Below are 22,738 nucleotides of genomic sequence, written 5' to 3' on the forward strand. Positions count from 1 at the left end.
ACCATCTCCTCCAGCTGTACTTGGATCTGTCTGTGGACCTCAGCCATCTGAAACAGCACGTCCCCTAAAGAGACACACACAGAGCAGATGTCAACAAACATCCCTCACTACAGACAGGGGAGAGAGTGGGAGGAGGAGCGAGTGAGAGAGCAGAGCGAGAGAGCAGGAGAGGGGGAGAGAGGGCAGGAGAGGGGGGAGAGAAAGAGAGCAGGAGAGGGGGGAGAGAGAGAGAGCAGGAGAGGGGAGAGAGAGCAGGAGAGGGGAGAGAGAGCAGGAGAGGGGGGAGAGAGAGAGAGCAGGAGAGGGGAAAGAGAGAGAGAGAGCAAGAGACCCCCAGTGTGCAGAGAGCCCATGCAGCAACACAACGACACAACAGACGCACTAACAGACAGAGGACAGACTGGTAGCCAGGATGGTGCATGGTGGAACATTTGGATGTCTCAACAGGAAACACAGATAAGTAAAATACAATGACACATTAAACAAGACAGAAAGGAAAGGAGGAGGGAAGGAAATGATGCAAATAAACGAGAAGGACATCTTCTAAAGAAGTTGTAGTGAAAGAAACTTCAAAAAGTGGTACAAGCAAAAAATATATATTATTCAAACTTTATATCACTGCTGTTGTTTTATGTGGAGATCAAACATATTGGTTGGTTGATCTTTATATTGGCAATATGACAAATAATAAACAAACAACAACAGTTTATCACCAAACGAAAGAGGAGTAAGAGAGAGAGAGAACTGAAGAAGGAGAGAGAGAGAGAACTGAAGAAGGAGAGAGAGAGAGAACTGAAGAAGGAGAGAGAGAGAACTGAAGAAGGAGAGGAGAGAGAACTGAAGAAGGAGAGAGAGAACTGAAGAAGGAGAGAGAGAGAGAACTGAAGAAGAACTGAGAGGAGAGAGACTGAAGAAGGAGAGAGAGAGAACTGAAGAAGGAGAGAACTGAGAGAACTGAAGAAGGAGAGAGAGAGAACTGAAGAAGGAGAGAGAGAGAGAACTGAAGAAGGAGAGAGAGAGAACTGAAGAAGGAGAGAGAGAGAACTGAAGAAGGAGAGGGAGAGAACTGAAGAAGGAGAGAGAGAGAACTGAAGAAGGAGAGAGAGAGAACTGAAGAAGGAGAGGGAGAGAACTGAAGAAGGAGAGGGAGAGAACTGAAGAAGGAGAGAGAGAGAACTGAAGGAGAGAGAGAGAACTGAAGAAGGAGAGAGAGAACTGAAGAAGGAGAGAGAGAGAAGAAGGAGAAGAAGGAGAGAGAGAGAGAACTGAAGAAGGAGAGAGAGAGAGAACTGAAGAAGGAGAGAGAGAGAACTGAAGAAGGAGAGAGAGAGAACTGAAGAAGGAGAGAGAGAGAGAACTGAAGAAGGAGAGAGAGAGAGAACTGAAGAAGGAGAGAGAGAGAACTGAAGAAGGAGAGAGAGAGAACTGAAGAAGGAGGAGAGGAGAGAGAAAGGAGAGAGAGAGAACTGAAGAAGGAGAGAGAGAGAACTGAAGAAGGAGAGAGAGAGAACTGAAGAAGGAGAGAGAGAGAACTGAAGAAGGAGAGAGAGAGAACTGAAGAAGGAGAGAGAGAGAACTGAAGAAGGAGAGAGAGAGAACTGAAGAAGGAGAGAGAGAGAACTGAAGAAGGAGAGAGAGAGAACTGAAGAAGGAGAGAGAGAACTGAAGAAGGAGAGAGAGAGAACTGAAGAAGGAGAGGAGAGAGAACTGAAGAAGGAGAGAGAGAGAACTGAAGGAGAGGGAGAGAACTAAAGAAGAAGAGGGAGAGAACTGAAGAAGGAGAGAGAGAGAACTGAAGAAGGAGAGAGAGAGAAACTGAAATTCTGAAGAGAGAGAACTGAAGGAGAAGGAGAGAGTTAAGACTCTGAAGAAGGAGAGAGAGAACCATCTCAGAACCATCTCTGGTTCTAATGAAGGAGATCTTGTAGAGAGAACTGAAGAAGAGAGAGAGAGAACTCTCAGTTCTAATGAAGACTCTGAGAGTTCTAATGTTTAGAGAATCTCAAATTCTAAGTTAAGACTCTGAGATCTCAGAATGAAGACTCTGAACATCTCAGTTCTAATGTTAAGAACTGAAGATCTCAGGAATGAAATGAGACTCTGATCCATCTCAGTTCTAATGTTAAGACTCTGAGAGATCTCAGTTCTAATGTTAAGACTCTGAACCATCTCAGAAGGAATGTTAAGACTCTGAAGAATCTCAGTTCTAATGTTAAGACTCTGAATCTCAGTTCTAATGTTAAGACTCTGAGAGTTCTAATGTTAAGACTCTGAATCTCAAAAGTTCTAATCTCAGTTCTAAGACTCTGAACCATCTCAGTTCTAATGTTAAGACTCTGAGATCTCAGTTCTAATGTTAAGACTCTGAAGATCTCAGTTCTGAATCTCAGAATGTTAAGACTCTGAGATCTCAGTTCTAATGAAGAAGATCCATCTCAGTTCTAATGTTAAGAACTGAAGATCTCAGTTCTAATGTTAAAGACTCTCAGAATCCTGATCTCAGTTCTAATGTTAACTGAAGAAGGAGTGAAGACCATCTCTCAGTTCTAATGTTAAGACTCTGAACCATCTCAGTTCTAATGTTAAAGAAGAAGGATCTCAGTTCTAATGTTAGAGACTCTGAACCATCTCAGTTCTAATGTTAAGACTCTGAATCTCAGTTCTAATGTTAAGACTCTGAGATCTCAGTTCTAATGTTAAGACTCTGAAGATCTCAGTTCTAATGTTAAGACTCTGAACCATCTCAGTTCTAATGTTAAAGACTCTGAGATCTCAGTTCTAATGTTAAGACTCTGAACCATCTCAGTTCTAATGTTAAGACTCTGAACTCAGTTCAATGTTAAGACTCTCCATCTCAGTTCTAATGTTAAGACTCTGATCCATCTCAGTTCTAATGTTAAGACTCTGAAGATCTCAGTTCTAATGTTAAGACTCTGAACCATCTCAGTTCTAATGTTAAGACTCTGAACCATCTCAGTTCTAATGTTAAGACTCTGAACCATCTCAGTTCTAATGTTAAGACTCTGAACCATCTCAGTTCTAATGTTAAGACTCTGAACCATCTCAGTTCTAATGTTAAGACTCTGAACCATCTCAGTTCTAATGTTAAGACTCTGAGATCTCAGTTCTAATGTTAAGACTCTGAACCATCTCAGTTCTAATGTTAAGACTCTGATCCATCTCAGTTCTAATGTTAAGACTCTGAACCATCTCAGTTCTAATGTTAAGACTCTGAACCATCTCAGTTCTAATGTTAAGACTCTGAACCATCTCAGTTCTAATGTTAAGACTGAAGATCTCAGTTCTAATGTTAAGACTCTGAACCATCTCAGAAGACTGAACCATCTCAGAATGTTAAGACTCTGAACCATCTCAGTTCTAATGTTAAGACTCTGAACCATTTTGTCAGTTCCATAATGTTAAGACTCTGAACCATCTCAGTTCTAATGTTAAGACTCTGAACCATCTCAGTTCTAATGTTAAGACTCTGAACCATCTCAGTTCTAATGTTAAGACTCTGAACCATCTCAGTTCTAATGTTGAAGACTCTGAAGACCATCTCAGTTCTAATGTTAAGACTCTGAACCATCTCAGTTCTAATGTTAAGACTCTGATCCATCTCAGTTCTAATGTTAAGACTCTGAAACCATCTCAGTTCTAATGTTAAGACTCTGAACCATCTCAGTTCTAATGTTAAGACTCTGATCCATCTCAGTTCTAATGTTAAGACTCTGAACCATCTCAGTTCTAATGTTAAGACTCTGAACCATCTCAGTTCTAATGTTAAGACTCTGAACCATCTCAGTTCTAATGTTAAGACTCTGAACCATCTCAGTTCTAATGTTAAGACTCTGATCCATCTCAGTTCTAATGTTAAGACTCTGATCCATCTCAGAATGTTAAGACTCTAATGTTAAAAGACTCTGAACCATCTCAGTTCTAATGTTAAGACTCTGAACCATCTCAGTTCTAATGTTAAGACTCTGAACCATCTCAGTTCTAATGTTAAGACTCTGAACCATCTCAGTTCTAATGTTAAGACTCTGAACCATCTCAGTTCTAATGTTAAGACTCTGAACCATCTCAGTTCTAATGTTAAGACTCTGAACCATCTCAGTTCTAATGTTAAGACTCTGAACCATCTCAGTTCTAATGTTAAGACTCTGAATTCTGAAGACTTCCATCTCAGTTCTATGTTAAGACTCTGAATCTCAGTTCTAATGTTAAGACTCTGAACCATCTCAGTTCTAATGTTAAGACTCTGATCCATCTCAGTTCTAATGTTAAGACTCTGAACCATCTCAGTTCTAATGTTAAGACTCTGAACCATCTCAGTTCTCCTCTCAATGTTAAGACTCTGATCCATCTCAGTTCTAATGTTAAGACTCTGATCCATCTCAGTTCTAATGTTAAAGACTCTGAATCTCAGTTCTAATGTTAAAGACTCTGAACCATCTCAGTTCTAATGTTAAGACTCTGAGATCTCAGTTCTAATGTTAAGACTCTGAACCATCTCAGTTCTAATGTTAAGACTCTGAACCATCTCAGTTCTAATGTTAAGACTCTGAACCATCTCAGTTCTAATGTTAAGACTCTGAACATCTCAGTTCTAATGTTAAGACTCTGAACCATCTCAGTTCTAATGTTAAGACTCTGATCTCAGTTCTAATGTTAAGACTCTGAACCATCTCAGTTCTAATGTTAAGACTCTGAACCATCTCAGTTCTAATGTTAAGACTCTGAACCATCTCAGTTCTAATGTTAAGACTCTGATCCATCTCAGTTCTAATGTTAAGACTCTGATCCATCTCAGTTCTAATGTTAAGACTCTGAACCATCTCAGTTCTAATGTTAAGACTCTGAACCATCTCAGTTCTAATGTTAAGACTCTGAACCATCTCAGTTCTAATGTTAAGACTCTGAACCATCTCAGTTCTAATGTTAAGACTCTGAACCATCTCAGTTCTAATGTTAAGACTCTGAACCATCTCAGTTCTAATGTTAAGACTCTGATCCATCTCAGTTCTAATGTTAAGACTCTGATTCTCAGTTCTAATGTTAAGACTCTGATCCATCTCAGTTCTAATGTTAAGACTCTGATCCATCTCAGTTCTAATGTAAGACTCTGATCCATCTCAGTTCTAATGTTAAGACTCTGAACCATCTCAGTTCTAATGTTAAGACTCTGATCCATCTCAGTTCTAATGTTAAGACTCTGATCCATCTCAGTTCTAATGTTAAGACTCTGAACCATCTCAGTTCTAATGTTAAGACTCTGAACCATCTCAGTTCTAATGTTAAGACTCTGAACCATCTCAGTTCTAATGTTAAGACTCTGAACCATCTCAGTTCTAATGTTAAGACTCTGAACCATCTCAGTTCTAATGTTAAGACTCTGAACCATCTCAGTTCTAATGTTAAAGACTCTGAACCATCTCAGTTCTAATGTTAAGACTCTGAACCATCTCAGTTCTAATGTTAAGACTCTGAACCATCTCAGTTCTAATGTTAAGACTCTGAACCATCTCAGTTCTAATGTTAAGACTCTGAACCATCTCAGTTCTAATGTTAAAGACTCTGAACCATCTCAGTTCTAATGTTAAGACTCTGAACCATCTCAGTTCTAATGTTAAGACTCTGAACCATCTCAGTTCTAATGTTAAGACTCTGATCCATCTCAGTTCTAATGTTAAGACTCTGAACCATCTCAGTTCTAATGTTAAGACTCTGATCCATCTCAGTTCTAATGTTAAGACTCTGATCCATCTCAGTTCTAATGTTAAGACTCTGATCCATCTCAGTTCTAATGTTAAGACTCTGAACCATCTCAGTTCTAATGTTAAGACTCTGATCCATCTCAGTTCTAATGTTAAGACTCTGAACCATCTCAGTTCTAATGTTAAGACTCTGATCCATCTCAGTTCTAATGTTAAGACTCTGATCCATCTCAGTTCTAATGTTAAGACTCTGAACCATCTCAGTTCTAATGTTAAAGACTCTGATCCATCTCAGTTCTAATGTTAAGACTCTGATCCATCTCAGTTCTAATGTTAAAGACTCTGATCCATCTCAGTTCTAATGTTAAGACTCTGATCCATCTCAGTTCTAATGTTAAGACTCTGAACCATCTCAGTTCTAATGTTAAGACTCTGATCCATCTCAGTTCTAATGTTAAGACTCTGAACCATCTCAGTTCTAATGTTAAGACTCTGATCCATCTCAGTTCTAATGTTAAGACTCTGAACCATCTCAGTTCTAATGTTAAGACTCTGAACCATCTCAGTTCTAATGTTAAGACTCTGAACCATCTCAGTTCTAATGTTAAGACTCTGATCCATCTCAGTTCTAATGTTAAGACTCTGAACCATCTCAGTTCTAATGTTAAGACTCTGAACCATCTCAGTTCTAATGTTAAGACTCTGATCCATCTCAGTTCTAATGTTAAGACTCTGAACCATCTCAGTTCTAATGTTAAGACTCTGATCCATCTCAGTTCTAATGTTAAGACTCTGATCCATCTCAGTTCTAATGTTAAGACTCTGATCCATCTCAGTTCTAATGTTAAGACTCTGATCCATCTCAGTTCTAATGTTAAGACTCTGATCCATCTCAGTTCTAATGTTAAAGACTCTGATCCATCTCAGTTCTAATGTTAAAGACTCTGATCCATCTCAGTTCTAATGTTAAAGACTCTGAACCATCTCAGTTCTAATGTTAAAGACTCTGATCCATCTCAGTTCTAATGTTAAGACTCTGATCCATCTCAGTTCTAATGTTAAGACTCTGAACCATCTCAGTTCTAATGTTAAGACTCTGAACCATCTCAGTTCTAATGTTAAGACTCTGATCCATCTCAGTTCTAATGTTAAGACTCTGATCCATCTCAGTTCTAATGTTAAGACTCTGATCCATCTCAGTTCTAATGTTAAGACTCTGAACCATCTCAGTTCTAATGTTAAGACTCTGAACCATCTCAGTTCTAATGTTAAGACTCTGATCCATCTCAGTTCTAATGTTAAGACTCTGATCCATCTCAGTTCTAATGTTAAGACTCTGAACCATCTCAGTTCTAATGTTAAGACTCTGATCCATCTCAGTTCTAATGTTAAGACTCTGATCCATCTCAGTTCTAATGTTAAGACTCTGAACCATCTCAGTTCTAATGTTAAGACTCTGAACCATCTCAGTTCTAATGTTAAGACTCTGAACCATCTCAGTTCTAATGTTAAGACTCTGATCCATCTCAGTTCTAATGTTAAGACTCTGATCCATCTCAGTTCTAATGTTAAGACTCTGAAATCTCAGTTCTAATGTTAAGACTCTGAACCATCTCAGTTCTAATGTTAAAGACTCTGATCCATCTCAGTTCTAATGTTAAGACTCTGATCCATCTCAGTTCTAATGTTAAGACTCTGAACCATCTCAGTTCTAATGTTAAGACTCTGATCCATCTCAGTTCTAATGTTAAGACTCTGATCCATCTCAGTTCTAATGTTAAAGACTCTGATCCATCTCAGTTCTAATGTTAAGACTCTGATCCATCTCAGTTCTAATGTTAAAGACTCTGATCCATCTCAGTTCTAATGTTAAGACTCTGATCCATCTCAGTTCTAATGTTAAGACTCTGATCCATCTCAGTTCTAATGTTAAGACTCTGATCCATCTCAGTTCTAATGTTAAGACTCTGATCCATCTCAGTTCTAATGTTAAGACTCTGAACCATCTCAGTTCTAATGTTAAGACTCTGATCCATCTCAGTTCTAATGTTAAGACTCTGATCCATCTCAGTTCTAATGTTAAGACTCTGAACCATCTCAGTTCTAATGTTAAGACTCTGAACCATCTCAGTTCTAATGTTAAGACTCTGATCCATCTCAGTTCTAATGTTAAGACTCTCAGTTCTAATCCATCTCAGTTCTAATGTTAAGACTCTGAACCATCTCAGTTCTAATGTTAAGACTCTGATCCATCTCAGTTCTAATGTTAAGACTCTGAACCATCTCAGTTCTAATGTTAAGACTCTGATCCATCTCAGTTCTAATGTTAAGACTCTGAACCATCTCAGTTCTAATGTTAAGACTCTGATCCATCTCAGTTCTAATGTTAAGACTCTGAACCATCTCAGTTCTAATGTTAAGACTCTGATCCATCTCAGTTCTAATGTTAAGACTCTGATCCATCTCAGTTCTAATGTTGAGACTCTGAACCATCTCAGTTCTAATGTTAAGACTCTGGTCCATCTCAGTTCTATCAGTGGGGTTTAGACTGGTCTGTATCTCAGACAGCACGTATCAGTGGGGTTTAGACTGGTCTGTATCTCATCAGACAGAACGTATATCAGTGGGGTTTAGACTGGTCTGTATCTCATCAGACAGAACGTATCAGTGGGGTTTAGACTGGTCTGTATCTCATCAGACAGCACGTATCTCAGTGGGGTTTAGACTGGTCTGTATCTCATCAGACAGAACGTATCAGTGGGGTTTAGACTGGTCTGTATCGCATCAGAAAGAACGTATCAGTGGGGTTTAGAATGGACTGTGTCTGTCGCTCTGTCTGTCTGACGCTCTGTCTGTCTGTCTGTCTGTCTGACGCTCTGTCTGTCTGTCTGTCTGACGCTCTGTCTGTCTGTCTGTCTGTCTGTCTGTCTGTCTGTCTGTCTGTCTGTCTGTCTGTCTGTCGAAGCAGAGGAAGCGTTTCTAAGACTATGGAGATGTTTCCTGAGTGAGTGTTACAACACTGATCGTCTGTCGATCCAAGAAGCACAAGAGCAGGCCATAACATCCTGTCAGGCAGGCCTGCTAAGCCGATTACAGATAATACTGATCCCCTGATCACAGCCCCCAGGGGCTTAGGGAGCCGGGCATTCTGTTGGTCGGGTCTTAGTGGCTGGATCAATTAACAAATGGGTGGCAATTGGAGGGATGGCCATACAGACAACATGACAACATTTGTCACACACACACACACACACACACACACACACACACACACACACACACACACACACACACACACACACACACACACACACACACACACACACACACAGTACTCCCCCGTTTCACTCGGTTTAATTTTATTCCTACGGAGTACAACCCAGGATTTCCTCAACAGGCACGTTGTTTACAACAGAAGACCTATAGGATGAAGGGAAAATATGTTGCATGATGTTTTGGAATAAAGCAGGAATGAATAATACAGATGTCAAGCAGGTGGAGACACGCTGCAGGATGCTGGAGTTGTTCAGATGTCAAGCAGGTGGAGACACGCTGCATGATGCTGGAGTTGTTCAGATGTCAAGCAGGTGGAGACACGCTGCAGGATGCTGGAGTTGTTCAGATGTCAAGCAGGTGGAGACACGCTGCAGGATGCTGGAGTTGCTCAGATGTCAAGCAGGTGGAGACACGCTGCATGATGCTGGAGTTGTTCAGATGTCAAGCAGGTGGAGACACGCTGCATGATGCTGGAGTTGTTCAGATGTCAAGCAGGTGGAGACACGCTGCATGATGCTGGAGTTGTTCAGATGTCAAGCAGGTGGAGAGACGCTGCAGGATGCTGGAGTTGTTCAGATGTCAAGCAGGTGGAGACACGCTGCAGGATGCTGGAGTTGTTCAGATGTCAAGCAGGTGGAGAGACGCTGCATGATGCTGGAGTTGTTCAGATGTCAAGCAGGTGGAGAGACGCTGCAGGATGCTGGAGTTGTTCAGATGTCAAGCAGGTGGAGACACGCTGCAGGATGCTGGAGTTGTTCAGATGTCAAGCAGGTGGAGACACGCTGCATGATGCTGGAGTTGTTCAGATGTCAAGCAGGTGGAGACACGCTGCAGGATGCTGGAGTTGTTCAGATGTCAAGCAGGTGGAGACACGCTGCAGGATGCTGGAGTTGTTCAGATGTCAAGCAGGTGGAGACACGCTGCAGGATGCTGGAGTTGTTCAGATGTCAAGCAGGTGGAGACACGCTGCAGGATGCTGGAGTTGTTCAGATGTCAAGCAGGTGGAGACACGCTGCATGATGCTGGAGTTGTTCAGATGTCAAGCAGGTGGAGACACGCTGCAGGATGCTGGAGTTGTTCAGATGTCAAGCAGGTGGAGACACGCTGCAGGATGCTGGAGTTGTTCAGATGTCAAGCAGGTGGAGACACGCTGCAGGATGCTGGAGTTGTTCAGATGTCAAGCAGGTGGAGACACGCTGCAGGATGCTGGAGTTGTTCAGATGTCAAGCAGGTGGAGACACGCTGCATGATGCTGGAGTTGCTCAGATGTCATTCACTGGGAAAACAGGAGGATGTTTCCAGCATGACATTGCAATGGAAATGTTCATTGTTGCCATGACAACTTTTATCTTGTATCAAACAGAAAATCGGACGACAAAAAAAAAACACGTTGGCATGGTTACTGCAGAGACTACTAGACAGAAACAGATTCATGTGTCTCAAATGTCAGCCTATAGTCTATAGGCCCATAGGGCTCTGGTCTAAAGTAGTGCACTATATAGGGAATAGGGTGTCATTTGGGACTCACAGCCTGAGATAGAATCAATATATGACGTTATTATTAAACTTTGTTCGACTCGGTTGTGTGCAATGATGGTGTGTGTGACAGAAACCAGCAGCCAGCAGAAACCAGAGAGGTTTGGCAGCTTCAACAAGGATGGTGTGTGTGACAGAAACCAGAGAGGTTTGGCAGCTTCAACAAGGATGTCCGCATACCAGCTAATCACCATTCAGCTTTGCTATGACAGACGGGTTGATAGGAGAACCCCCCCCCCCCTAATAAATACCACAGTGTTGTATCAGTGTATTACACCCCTCTCTATCCTAACACCACCCACAGCAACATGGAGAACAATAGCTCTGTGTGTGTGTGCCTGTCTCTCTCTGCAGGTGAGCTTATTTTAGTCCACACCTGCAGAGCAACACGTGAGCACGTCTGACAGCTCCCAGATATAAACAGAGTTCAGTGGAGTAAACACAGACCCTTTCCACATCCCCTCGGTTAGTTTCTCATTACAACACTGATATGTAGTCATCACCATCACAGACAGAAAACACCCGAGGAGAGGAGAGCCTGAGAGGAGAGGCTGAGAGGAGAGGCTGAGAGGAGAGGCTGAGAGGAGAGGCTGAGAGGAGAGCCTGAGAGGAGAGGCTGAGAGGAGAGGCTGAGAGGAGAGGCTGAGAGGAGAGGCTGAGAGGAGAGGCTGAGAGGAGAGGCTGAGAGGAGAGGAGGCTGAGAGGAGAGCCTGAGAGGAGAGCCTGAGAGGAGAGCCTGAGAGGAGAGCCTGAGAGGAGAGGAGAGCCTGAGAGGAGAGGCTGAGAGGAGAGCCTGAGGAGGAGGCTGAGAGGAGAGGCTGAGAGGAGAGCTGAGAGGAGAGCCTGAGAGGAGAGGCTGAGAGGAGAGGCTGAGAGGAGAGGAGAGCCTGAGAGGAGAGGCTGAGGAGAGCCTGAGAGGAGAGGAGAGCCTGAGAGGGAGAGCCTGAGAGGAGAGGCTGAGAGGAGAGACAGAGGAGAGGCTGAGAGGAGAGACTGAGAGGAGAGGCTGAGAGGAGAGGCTGAGAGGAGAGGCTGAGAGGAGAGCCTGAGAGGAGAGGCTGAGAGGAGAGGCTGAGAGGAGAGCCTGAGAGGAGAGCCTGAGAGGAGAGAGCTGAGAGGAGAGGCTGAGAGGAGAGGCTGAGAGGAGGCTGAGAGAGAGGCTGAGAGGAGAGCCTGAGAGGAGAGCCTGAGAGGAGAGCCTGAGAGGAGAGGCTGAGAGGAGAGCCTGAGAGGAGAGCCTGAGAGGAGAGCCTGAGAGGAGAGCCTGAGAGGAGAGCCTGAGAGGAGAGGAGAGCCTGAGAGGAGAGGAGAGCCTGAGAGGAGAGACAGAGGAGAGGCTGAGAGGAGAGGAGAGCCTGAGAGGAGAGGAGAGACAGAGGAGAGGCTGAGAGGAGAGACAGAGGAGAGGCTGAGAGGAGAGGCTGAGAGAGGCTGAGAGGCTGAGCCTGAGAGGAGAGGCTGAGAGGAGAGACAGAGGAGAGGCTGAGAGGAGAGACAGAGGAGAGGCTGAGAGGAGAGGAGAGCCTGAGAGGCTGAGAGGAGAGGCTGAGAGGAGAGCCTGAGAGGCTGAGAGGAGAGGCTGAGAGGCTGAGAGGAGAGAGGAGAGCCTGAGAGGAGCGTAAGCTGTGAATCAATCAGTGAAGGTCAGACAGGGATCACTATAGGTTGTCACGGAAGCAGCATAATGCTAGGGTCGTTGCCATGGGAGAAGTTGAGGCAGCGGTTTCAAAAAGAAAGTGTGTGTGTTGCTATTAACAAACACTGTTAACACTGTCCTCTCCTACACCTTTTCCTTCATATGACATCAGTAATCTCTCTTCAGGTGACCCTGTCCCACAGCACACTGATGCAATCAGGGAGTGGTGTGTTAAGGTGTGTGTTAAGGTGTGTGTGTGTGTGTGTGTGTGTGTGTGTGTGTGTGTGTGTGTGTGTGTGTGTGTGTGTGTGCCTAGCACACAGTCTATCCCTCAGGGGGAAACCGACATGAATACTGATAATGGGAGGATTAATAATGTGTGATACAGGTAACATCTGAAACCCCTGACAGAGACAGACAGTGTGTGCAGGTGCATGTTACAACAAACAGAGCTAATCTTTACGCAGAGGCGGTTTGAGCTCATTTTCCACATGATCCGTGTCTATGCACCCCCACACATTAACTCTCTATTTATGAACCACGCCTCCTTCCCTAGTTCTCTATGCACCCCACACATTAACTCTCTATTTATGAACCACGTCTCCTTCCCTAGTTCTCTATGCACCCCACACATTAACTCTCTATTTATGAACCACGTCTCCTTCCCTAGTTCTCTATGCACCCCACACATTAACTCTCTATTTATGAACCACGTCTCCTTCCCTAGTTCTCTATGCACCCCACACATTAACTCTCTATTTATAAACCACGTCTCCTTCCCTAGTTCTCTATGCACCCCACACATTAACTCTCTATTTATAAACCACGTCTGTTCTCTAACCCCACACATTAACTCTCCTTCCCCCTAGTTCTCTATGCACCCCACACATTAACTCTCTATTTATGAACCACGTCTCCTTCCCTAGTTCTCTATGCACCCCACACATTAACTCTCTATTTATAAACCACGTCTCCTTCCCTAGTTCTCTATGCACCCCACACATTAACTCTCTATTTATAAACCACGTCTCCTTCCCTAGTTCTCTATGCACCCCACACATTAACTCTCTATTTATAAACCACGTCTAGTTCCTTCCCTAGTTCCCTCTATGCACCCCACACATTAACTCTCTATTTATGAACCACGTATTCCTTCCCTAGTTCTCTATGCACCCCACACATTAACTCTCTATTTATGAACCACGTCTCCTTCCCTAGTTCTCTATGCACCCCACACATTAACTCTATTTATGAACCACGTCTCCTTCCCTAGTTCTCTATGCACCCCACACATCAACTCTATGTATAAACCACGTCTCCTTCCCTAGTTCTCTATGCACCCCACACATTAACTCTCTATTTATGAACCACGTCTCCTTCCCTAGTTCTCTATGCACCCCACACATTAACTCTATTTATGAACCACGTCTCCTTCCCTAGTTCTCTATGCACCCCACACATTAACTCTCTATTTATAAACCACGTCTCCTTCCCTAGTTCTCTATGCACCCCACACATTAACTCTATTTATGAACCACGTCTCCTTCCCTAGTTCTCTATGCACCCCACACATTAACTCCATTTATGAACCATGTCTCCTTCCCTAGTTCTCTATGCACCCCACACATTAACTCTATTTATGAACCACGTCTCCTTCCCTAGTTCTCTATGCACCCCACACATTAACTCTATTTATGAACCACGTCTCCTTCCCTAGTTCTCTATGCACCCCCACACATTAACTCCATTTATGAACCATGTCTCCTTCCCTAGTTCTCTATGCACCCCACACATTAACTCTATTTATGAACCACGTCTCCTTCCCTAGTTCTCTATGCACCCCACACATTAACTCTCTATTTATAAACCACGTCTCCTTCCCTAGTTCTCTATGCACCCCACACATTAACTCTATTTATGAACCACGTCTCCTTCCCTAGTTCTCTATGCACCCCACACATTTACTCTCTATTTATAAACCACGTCTCCTTCCCTAGTTCTCTATGCACCCCACACATTAACTCTCTATTTATGAACCACGTCTCCTTCCCTAGTTCTCTATGCACCCCACACATTTACTCTCTATTTATAAACCACGTCTCCTTCCCTAGTTCTCTATGCAACCCACACATTAACTCTCTATTTCTGAACCACGTCTCCTTCCCTAGTTCTCTATGCTCCCCACTCATTAACTCTCTATTTATGAACCACGTCTCCTTCCCTAGTTCTCTATTCAGCCCACCCATCTCTTTCTATCCAACTGTCTTCTTAAAACTCTTCTCCCAGTGACCTCAGCCTCTGGAGAAAGCTTGTTGATCAACGCACTTCATAACCAAACGTCCAACATCTCATTCCAAAATCATGGGGATTAATATGGAGTTGGTCCCTGCTGTGCTGCTATAACAGCCTACACTCTTCTGGGAAGACTTTCCACTAGAAGTTGGAACATTGCTGTGGGGACTCGATTCAATTCAGCCACAAGAGCATTAGTGAGTTCGGGCACTGATGTTGGGTGATTGAGCCTGGCTCGCAGTCGGCGTTCCAATTCATCCCAAAGATGTTCGACAATAACAGCACTTACAGTTGACCGGGGAACCCCTAGCAGGGCAGAAATTTGACGAACTGACTTGTTGGAAAGGTGGCATCCTATGACGGTGTCACTGAGCTTTTCAGTAAGTCCATTCTACTGCCAATGTTTGTCTATGAAGATTGCATGGGTGTGCGCAACATTTACACCTGTCAACAACGGGTGTGGCTGAAATAGCCGAATCCACTCATTTGAAGGAGTGTCCACATACTTTTGTCTATATAGTGTAGCATGATAGCACAGTGCTAAAAGTGTCAGAGCCTGGTGGCTGTGTAGTTCTGTGTGTGTGTGTTTGTCAGAGCCTGGTGGCTGTGTAGTTCTCTCTGTGTGTGGGTGTGCGTGTGTGTATTTGTCAGAGCCTGGTGGCTGTGTAGTTCTCTGTGTTTGTTTGTCAGAGCCTGTGTAGTCCCAGGCCACGGCTGCTCCCTACAGCCTACTGACCCAGTAACATGTTCTACCATGATGTCATCACCCCTGCATGTAGGACAACAGCAGAGACAGTAGGGTCTGTTCAGGAGGGTGTTCAGATAGACATTTATACAGAGACAGTAGGGTCTGTTCAGGAGGGTGTTCAGATAGACATTTATACAGAGACAGTAGGGTCTGTTCAGGAGGGCGTTCAGATAGACATTTATACAGAGACAGTAGGGTCTCTTCAGGAGGGTGTTCAGATAGACATTTATACAGAGACAGTAGGGTCTGTTCAGGAGGGCGTTCAGATAGACATTTATACAGAGACAGTAGGGTCTGTTCAGGAGGGTGTTTAGATAGACATTTATACAGAGACAGTAGGGTCTGTTCAGGAGGGTGTTCAGATAGACATTTATACAGAGACAGTAGGGTCTGTTCAGGAGGGTGTTCAGATAGACATTTATACAGAGACAGTAGGGTCTGTTCAGGAGGGCGTTCAGATAGACATTTATACAGAGACAGTAGGGTCTGTTCAGGAGGGTGTTCAGATAGACATTTATACAGAGACAGTAGGGTCTGTTCAGGAGGGTGTTCAGATAGACATTTATACAGAGACAGTAGGGTCTGTTCAGGAGGGTGTTCAGATAGACATTTATACAGAGACAGTAGGGTCTGTTCAGGAGGGTGTTCAGATAGACATTTATACAGAGACAGTAGGGTCTGTTCAGGAGGGTGTTCAGATAGACATTTATACAGAGACAGTAGGGTCTGTTCAGGAGGGTACAGCGTTACAGAACCTTCAGATTGTATACATTTATACAGAGACGGACTGAGGGACATCTAGTGGAAATATAGACAGGGTTTGGAGTGTGCAGTCTGAAGTACAGTTCAGAGAGTCTGGAGGATGTCAGTGTGGAGTATTGCGGTGTACAGAGTATTGCGGTGTACAGAGTATTGCAGTGTACAGAGTATTGCAGTGTACAGAGTATTGCAGTGTACGGAGTATTGCAGTGTACGGAGTATTGCAGTGTACGGAGTATTGCAGTGTACGGAGTATTGCAGTGTACGGAGTATTGCAGTGTACGGAGTATTGCAGTGTACGGAGTATTGCAGTGTACGGAGTATTGCAGTGTACGGAGTATTGCAGTGTACGGAGTATTGCAGTGTACGGACTATTGCAGTGTATGGAGTATTGCAGTGTACAGACTATTGCAGTGTATGGAGTATTGCAGTGTACAGAGTATTGCAGTGTATGGAGTATTGCAGTGTATGGAGTATTGCAGTGTATGGAGTATTGCAGTGTACAGAGTATTGCAGTGTACGGAGTACTGCAGTGTACAGAGTACTGCAGTGTACGGAGAGACATACAGATACATTGCAGTGATGTTGATTGTGACAGAAAACACTGTGCGCAGGAGTGTCTGTCTGTGGGGGTCTGTCAATTAAGAGGTGTGACAGTGGAGTGGAGCTGTAATAATGTACAGTGATAAGTGGTTTTGAGAGGGGATGTCTGGAGAGAAAAGTAGCAACGCTGAAATTTAAATGAGAAACAGAGATTTGCAATGTAAAGAGAGGGGAGAGGAGAGTAGAGTAGAGAGGAGAGTAGAAAGAGAAGAGAGGAGGAGAAAGAGAAGAGAGGAGGAGAAAGGAGAGAGGAGGAGAAAGGAGAGAGGAGGGAGAGGAGAGTAGAAAGACATGAGAGGAGAGGAGTGAGAGGAGAGTAGAAAGACATGAGAGGAGAGGAGTGAGGAGAGTAGAGTAGAGAGGAGAGTAGAAAGAGAGGAGAGAGGAGGAGAGAGGAAAGAGAGGAGAGGAGGAGAGAGAGGAGAGAGGAGAGAGAGGAGAGAGAAGGAGAGTAGAGGAGAGTAGAAGAGAGGAGAGGAGAGTAGAGAGGAGAGTAGAAAGAGAGGAGAGAGGAGGAGAGAGGAGAGAGAGGAGAGTAGAGTAGAGAGGAGAGTAGATAGAGAGGAGAGTAGAAAGAGAGGAGAGAGGAGAGAGAGGAGAGTAGAAAGACATGAGAGGAGAGGAGTGAGAGTAGAGGAGAGTAGAGGAGAGTAGAAAGACATGAGAGGAGAGGAGTGAGAGGAGAGTAGAAAGAGAGGAGAGAGGAGAGGAGTGAGAGGAGAGTAGAAAGAGAGGAGAGAGGAGGAGAGAGGATAGTAGAGAGAGAGGAGAGGAGTTTAGAAAGAGAGGAGAGAGAAGGCGAGAGGAGAGAAGAGAGAGAGGAGAGAGGAGAGAGGAGGAGAGAAGAGGAGTGAGAGGAGAGTAGAGTAGAGAGGAGAGTAGAAAGAGAGAAGAGAGGAGGAGAGAGGAGAGAGAGGAGAGTAGAAAGACATGAGGAGAGGAGTGAGAGGAGAGTAGAGTAGAGAGGAGAGTAGAAAGAGAGGAGAGAGGAGGAGAGGGGAGAGTAGAAAGAGAGTAGAGTAGAAAGAGAGTAGAAAGAGAGGAGAGTAGAAAGAGGAGAGTAGAAAGAGGAGAGAGGAGAGAAGAGAGTAGAAAGAGAGGAGAGAGGAGAGAAGCGAGAGGAGAGAGGAGAGTAGAAAGAGAGGAGGGTAGAAAGAGAGTAGAAAGAGAGGAGAGGAGATTTTGGAGAGTAGAGAGAGCGTGGAGAGTTCGAGGAGAGAGAAAAAGAGAAAGAGGGATAGAAAGACAGACCCAGTCAAACTCAATAGCGTGACAGAGATAAATGGAGATAGTAACCTTAGTGCAAAGCAGGAGGAGAACGACACAACAAAAGACTTGAGAATTGTCTCTATGAAATGACCTCCAGCAACATTTCCAACTCAGCCAGCTGAGGAGCAGAGTCAGCTGTTGTCCAGGAGGATCCTACTTCTCTGCTTCAGACTACTGAAGCAATGGAAACGTGATCATGAATCTACCTGTTGAGGTATGGGGATTCAGCTGAGGAGCAGAGTCAGCTGTGGTCCAGGAGGATCCTACTTCTCTGATTCAGACTACAGAGGCAATGGAAACAGCAGAGGGAAGAGGATACTGCTAATCATGACGAGATGGAGAGAGTAAAGAGAACAAAATATCCCTCTCGTGTGACCAAACTCCAGTCTTGAAGACAATGGAAATCAGACAGCCTGTAATTTCTCCAGCACCCTCTACCACAGTAATCACAACTGTATCAGGGAGCAGGGGAGAGGAGTGATTCAGCACATAACTCACCCTCTCCCAACCGCCGCACTACTGACCATATACACACACACCTTACACACGCTAATTAATAAACACGTCCACCCTCCTAAAAGAGATGGCAAAATCGTTGCTTGCTTTATTGAATTTAAAAAATCATTCCATTCGGCACAAAGTTCTATTGTTCAAAATTCTCCAAAGTGGGCTTGATGGTAAAGGTTTATGACTTAATAAACTACATGCACACAGAAAATCAAAACCCAAAGAATATCATTATTTCCGTGAGGTGTGAGACAAGGCTGCAGTTTGAGTCCAAACCTTTTCACCATTTTCATCAATGAATTAGCAGACATGTTGTACCGTTCTGCAGCCCCAGGACACTATGTGGCACTGAGGTAAAACACCTGCTATATACTGCTGATCTGGATCTTCTATCACCAACCACTCTGTCAGAGATACGAAGCAGAGACCCATCCTTACCAAGTACAGGCTGAGTGACCACCGATTGGCCTTAGAAACCGGCAGACATAAAAAGACATGGCTACCCAAACAGGAGTGTGTGTGTGGTCACCTCACACCAAGGGAGGTAGAGACAGAGATATACTTTCTCCACTACAGTGAGAAATATTCCTCACCAAGAGATTCATTATTCTCAGAAAACACTAAACATGTTATCTTACTACTCCCAGAGGAAAAACAAAGATACTACAAATAGTGGGACAAGTAGTAGGTGTGACGGCATAGTAGTAGTAATGATGATGATGAAAAATGGTGGTGGTATGGCAGTAGAGGTAATGATGATGATAATGGTGGTGATATGGCAGTAGAGGTAATGATGAGGATAATGGTGATGGTATGGTAGTAGAGGTAATGATGATGATAATGGTGGTGGTATGGTAGTAGAGGTAATGATGATGATAATGGTGGTGGTATGGTAGTAGAGGTAATGATGATGATAATGGTGGTGGTATGGTAGTAGAGGTAATGATGAGGACAATGGTGATGGTATGGTAGTAGAGGTAATGATGATGATAATGGTGGTGGTATGGTAGTAGAGGTAATGATGATGATAATGGTGGTGGTATGGTAGTAGAGGTAATGATGATGATAATGGTGGTGGTATGGTAGTAGAGGTAATGATGATGATAATGGTGGTGGTATGGTAGTAGAGGTAATGATGATGATAATGGTGGTGGTATGGTAGTAGAGGTAATGATGATGATAATGGTGGTGGTATGGTAGTAGAGGTAATGATGATGATAATGATGGTATAATAATGGTGGTGGTGGTATGGTAGTAGAGTATGATAATGGTGGTGGTATGGTAGTAGAGGGTGGTGGTATGGTAGTAGAGGTAATGATGATGATAATGGTGGTGGTATGGTAGTAGAGGTAATGATGATGATAATGGTGGTGGTATGGTAGTAGAGGTAATGATGAGGACAATGGTGATGGTATGGTAGTAGAGGTAATGATGATGATAATGGTGGTGGTATGGTAGTAGAGGTAATGATGATGATAATGGTGGTGGTATGGTAGTAGTAGTAATAGTGTTGGTAATTGCAGTACAGATGTAATTGTGATGACAGTTGGTGGTAATAGTAGTAGTAGTAGTAGTAGTAGTAGTAGTAGTAGTAGTAATGAAGGTGGTAGTTGCTGTACTGATGTAATTGTGATGACAGTTGGTGGTAATGGCAGTAGTAGTAGTAGTAGTAGTAGTAGTAGTAGTAGTAGTAGTGGTGGTGGTAATGGCAGTAGTAGTAGTAGTAGAAGTAGTAGTAGTAGTAGTAGTAGTAGTAGTAGTAGTAATGGCAGTAGTAGTAGTAGTAGTAATGAAGGTGGTAGTTGCAGTACTGATGTAATTGTGATGACAGTTGGTGGTAATGGTAGTCGTAAGGATAGCTATAGTTTTAGTGTTAATAATAGTGGTGGTAGCATTCGTTTTAGTGGTAATAATAGTGGTGGTAGCATTAGTTTTAGTGGTAGCATTAGTTTTAGTGGTAATAATAGTGGTGGTAGCATTCGTTTTAGTGGTAATAATAGTGGTGGTAGCATTCATTTTAGTGGTAATAATAGTGGTGGTAGCATTCGTTTTAGTGGTAATAATAGCAGCATATTCATTTTCCATGTTTGACCTTTTATTGTCCCTGTTATGTACTCTGTTATTCTAGTACAATTTACCGCTATCATTATACTGCTGTTATTTATATTAGTTCATTATTACTGATCATTTTACTACAATAAAGCAACGGTGAGAGAGAGGGGAGACATGAGAGAGGAGAGAGAGGAGAGAGAGAAGAACGAGAGAGAGAGAGAGAGAGAGAGAGGGAGAGAGGGGAGACATGAGAGAGAGAGAGGAGAGAGAGAGAGAGAGAGAGGAGAGAGGAGAGAGGAGAGAGAGGGGAGACATGAGAGAGAGGAGAGAGACGAGAGAGAGGAGAGAGGAGAGAGAGGGAGACATGAGAGAGAGAGGAGAGATGAGAGAGAGGGATTAGTTTTAGGACATGAGAGAGGAGAGATGAGAGAGAGGGGAGACATGAGAGAGAGAGGAGAGAGAGAGCGAGAGGAGAGAGAGAGAGAGAGAGAGAGAGAGAGAGAGAGAGAGAGAGAGAGAAGAACGAGAGAGAGAGTGAGGGGAGAGAGGAGAGAGAGAAGAACGAGAGAGAGAGAAAGAGAGAAGAACGAGAGAGAGAGAGAAGAACGAGAGAGAGAGAGAAGAACGAGAGAGAGAGAGAGGAGAAGAGAGGAGAGAGAGGGGAGAGATGAGAGAGAGAGAGAGAGAGAGAGAGAAGAGAGAGAGAGATAGAGAGAGAGAGAGAGAGAGAGAAGAACGAGAGAGAGAGAGGAGAGAGAGAAGAACGAGAGAGAGGAGAGAGAGAGGAACGAGAGGAGAGAGAGAGAGAGAGAAGAACGAGAGAGAGGAGAGAGAGAAGAACGAGAGAGAAGAGGAGAGAGAGAAGAACGAGAGAAAGAGGAGAGAGAGAAGAACGAGAGAGAAGAACGAGAGAGAGAGAGGAGAGAGAGAAGAACGAGAGAGAGAGAGGAGAGAGAGAAGAACGAGAGAGAAGAACGAGAGAGAGAGAGAGAGAGAGAACGAGAGAGAGAGAGGAGAGAGAGAAGAACGAGAGAGAGAGAGGAGAGAGAGAAGAACGAGAGAGAGAGGAGAGAGAGAAGAACGAGAGAGAGAGAGGAGAGAGAGAGAACGAGAGAGAGAGAGAGAGAGAGAGAGAGAGAGAGAGAGAGAGAGAGAGAAGAACGAGAGAGAGAGAGAGAGAGAGAGAGAGAAGAGAGAGAGAGAGAGAGAGAGAAGAACGAGAGAGAGAGAGAGAGAGAGAGAAGAACGAGAGAGAGAGAGGAGAGAGAGAAGAACGAGAGAGAGAGAGAGAGAGAGAAGAACGAGAGAGAGAGAGAGAGAGAGAGAGAGAGAGAGAAGAACGAGAGAGAGAGAACTTAACGAGAGAGAGAGAGAAGAACGAGAGAGAGAGAAGAACGAGAGAGAGAGAGAGAGAGAGAGAAGAACGAGAGAGAGAGAGAGAAGAACGAGAGAGAGAGAGAGAGAATAACATGAGAGAGAGAGAGGAGAGAGAGAATAACATGAGAGAGAGAGAGAGAGAGAAGAACATTAGAGAGAGGAGAGAGAGAATAACATGAGAGAGAGAGAGAGAGAGAAGAACGAGAGAGAGAGCGAGAGGAGAGAGAGAAGAACGAGAGAGAGAGAGCGAAGAACGAGAGAGAGAGAGAGAGAGAGAGAGAGAGAGAGAGAGAGAGAGAGAGAGAGAGAGAGGAGACATGAGAGCACGAGAGCGAGGGGAGAGAGAGAAGAACATGAGAGCGAGGGGAGAGAGAGAAGAACATGAGAGCGAGGGGAGAGAGAGAAGAGCACGAGAGCGAGGGGAGAGAGAGAAGAGCACGAGAGCGAGGGGAGAGAGAGAAGAGCACGAGAGCGAGGGGAGAGAGACAAGAACATGAGAGAGCGAGAGGAGAGAGAGAGAGAGAGATTGTGTCAGCCACTGGTCTCCCAGCATGCACTGCGTGTCACCTATATAGAGCAGGTGCAGGCAGGCAGGGTGGGACCTCTGGGAGTGAGAAGCTGAGCTAAGAAAAGAGCAGAGCTGAGCTAAGAAAAGAGCTCCCTGCTCCCATTCTAACAGAGCGAGGTGGTAGAGGGAGAGAGGTCTGACAGACTACTGGAACACTGGAAAAATCGCCGCTAGCTGGCACTGTGTATGTGAGCGCACGTGCGTGAGAGTGTGTGTGTGTTCTGATGTCATGGTTTGCTCTTGGTAGTTATAAACGAGAGCCATAAACTCCATTTACACATAAACTCCATTTACACATGAACGTGTGTGTGTGTGTGTGTGTGTGTGTGTGTGTGTGTGTGTGTGTGTGTGTGTGTGCGCCAGCGTATCGCTACATGTTACATACGCCTCTTGGAGGA

The 22,738-nt window shown here is 44.1% G+C and overlaps 2 protein-coding genes and 1 long non-coding RNA gene across 38 annotated transcripts in view; 2 read left to right on the top strand and 1 right to left on the bottom strand.

Annotated features, from left to right (window-relative positions):
• Positions 1–22,738, bottom strand: part of LOC118372694 (brain-specific angiogenesis inhibitor 1-associated protein 2-like) — a 163,095-nt gene that overhangs the window by 76,357 nt on the left and 64,000 nt on the right. For all 31 annotated transcript variants that reach the window (XR_008137182.1, XR_008137178.1, XR_008137181.1 and 28 more), the window contains exon 3: positions 3–64. Coding sequence is in view for 8 of the 31 variants with exons in the window: in XM_052519775.1 (XP_052375735.1) it covers positions 3–64 (62 nt within the window). In the remaining 23 variants the exon portion in view is untranslated. The remainder of the gene's footprint in view (positions 1–2; positions 65–22,738) is intronic.
• On the top strand, positions 8,649–10,838 carry LOC127930206 (uncharacterized). 2 transcript variants are annotated; one of them, XM_052519779.1, is made up of 3 exons: positions 8,649–9,212; positions 9,305–9,994; positions 10,041–10,838. In XM_052519779.1, exons 2-3 carry the CDS (start codon positions 9,458–9,460, stop codon positions 10,455–10,457), a joined length of 954 nt encoding a protein of 317 aa, XP_052375739.1. In that variant the 5' UTR covers positions 8,649–9,212; positions 9,305–9,457; the 3' UTR covers positions 10,458–10,838. The 2 variants fall into 2 exon arrangements, 1 of the variants encoding a protein (XP_052375739.1); XR_008137186.1 differs by lacking the exon at positions 10,041–10,838 and having other exon boundaries at positions 8,649–9,258; positions 9,305–9,332.
• On the top strand, positions 17,273–20,524 carry LOC127930207 (uncharacterized). Of its 5 annotated transcripts, XR_008137190.1 has the most exons (5): positions 17,273–19,050; positions 19,169–19,282; positions 19,321–19,548; positions 19,655–19,730; positions 19,769–20,524. It is a non-coding gene; the product is annotated as an uncharacterized LOC127930207 (long non-coding RNA). The 5 variants fall into 5 exon arrangements; XR_008137191.1 differs by having other exon boundaries at positions 17,274–19,282; positions 19,655–19,692; XR_008137189.1 differs by having other exon boundaries at positions 17,278–19,244.

Source organism: Oncorhynchus keta, chromosome 5, assembly GCF_023373465.1.
Source record: "Oncorhynchus keta strain PuntledgeMale-10-30-2019 chromosome 5, Oket_V2, whole genome shotgun sequence".
In the NCBI taxonomy this organism is placed as follows: Eukaryota; Metazoa; Chordata; class Actinopteri; order Salmoniformes; family Salmonidae; genus Oncorhynchus; species Oncorhynchus keta.

Excerpts from the sequence above, each read along its gene's own strand:
- LOC127930206 (XM_052519779.1), top strand. The coding sequence starts at position 9,458 with ATGATGCTGGAGTTGTTCAGATGTCAAGCAGGTGGAGACACGCTGCAT. Across the intron at positions 9,995-10,040 it reads GTTGTTCAGATGTCAAGCAG|GTGGAGACACGCTGCAGGAT; the intron begins GTGGAGACACGC and ends GATGTCAAGCAG.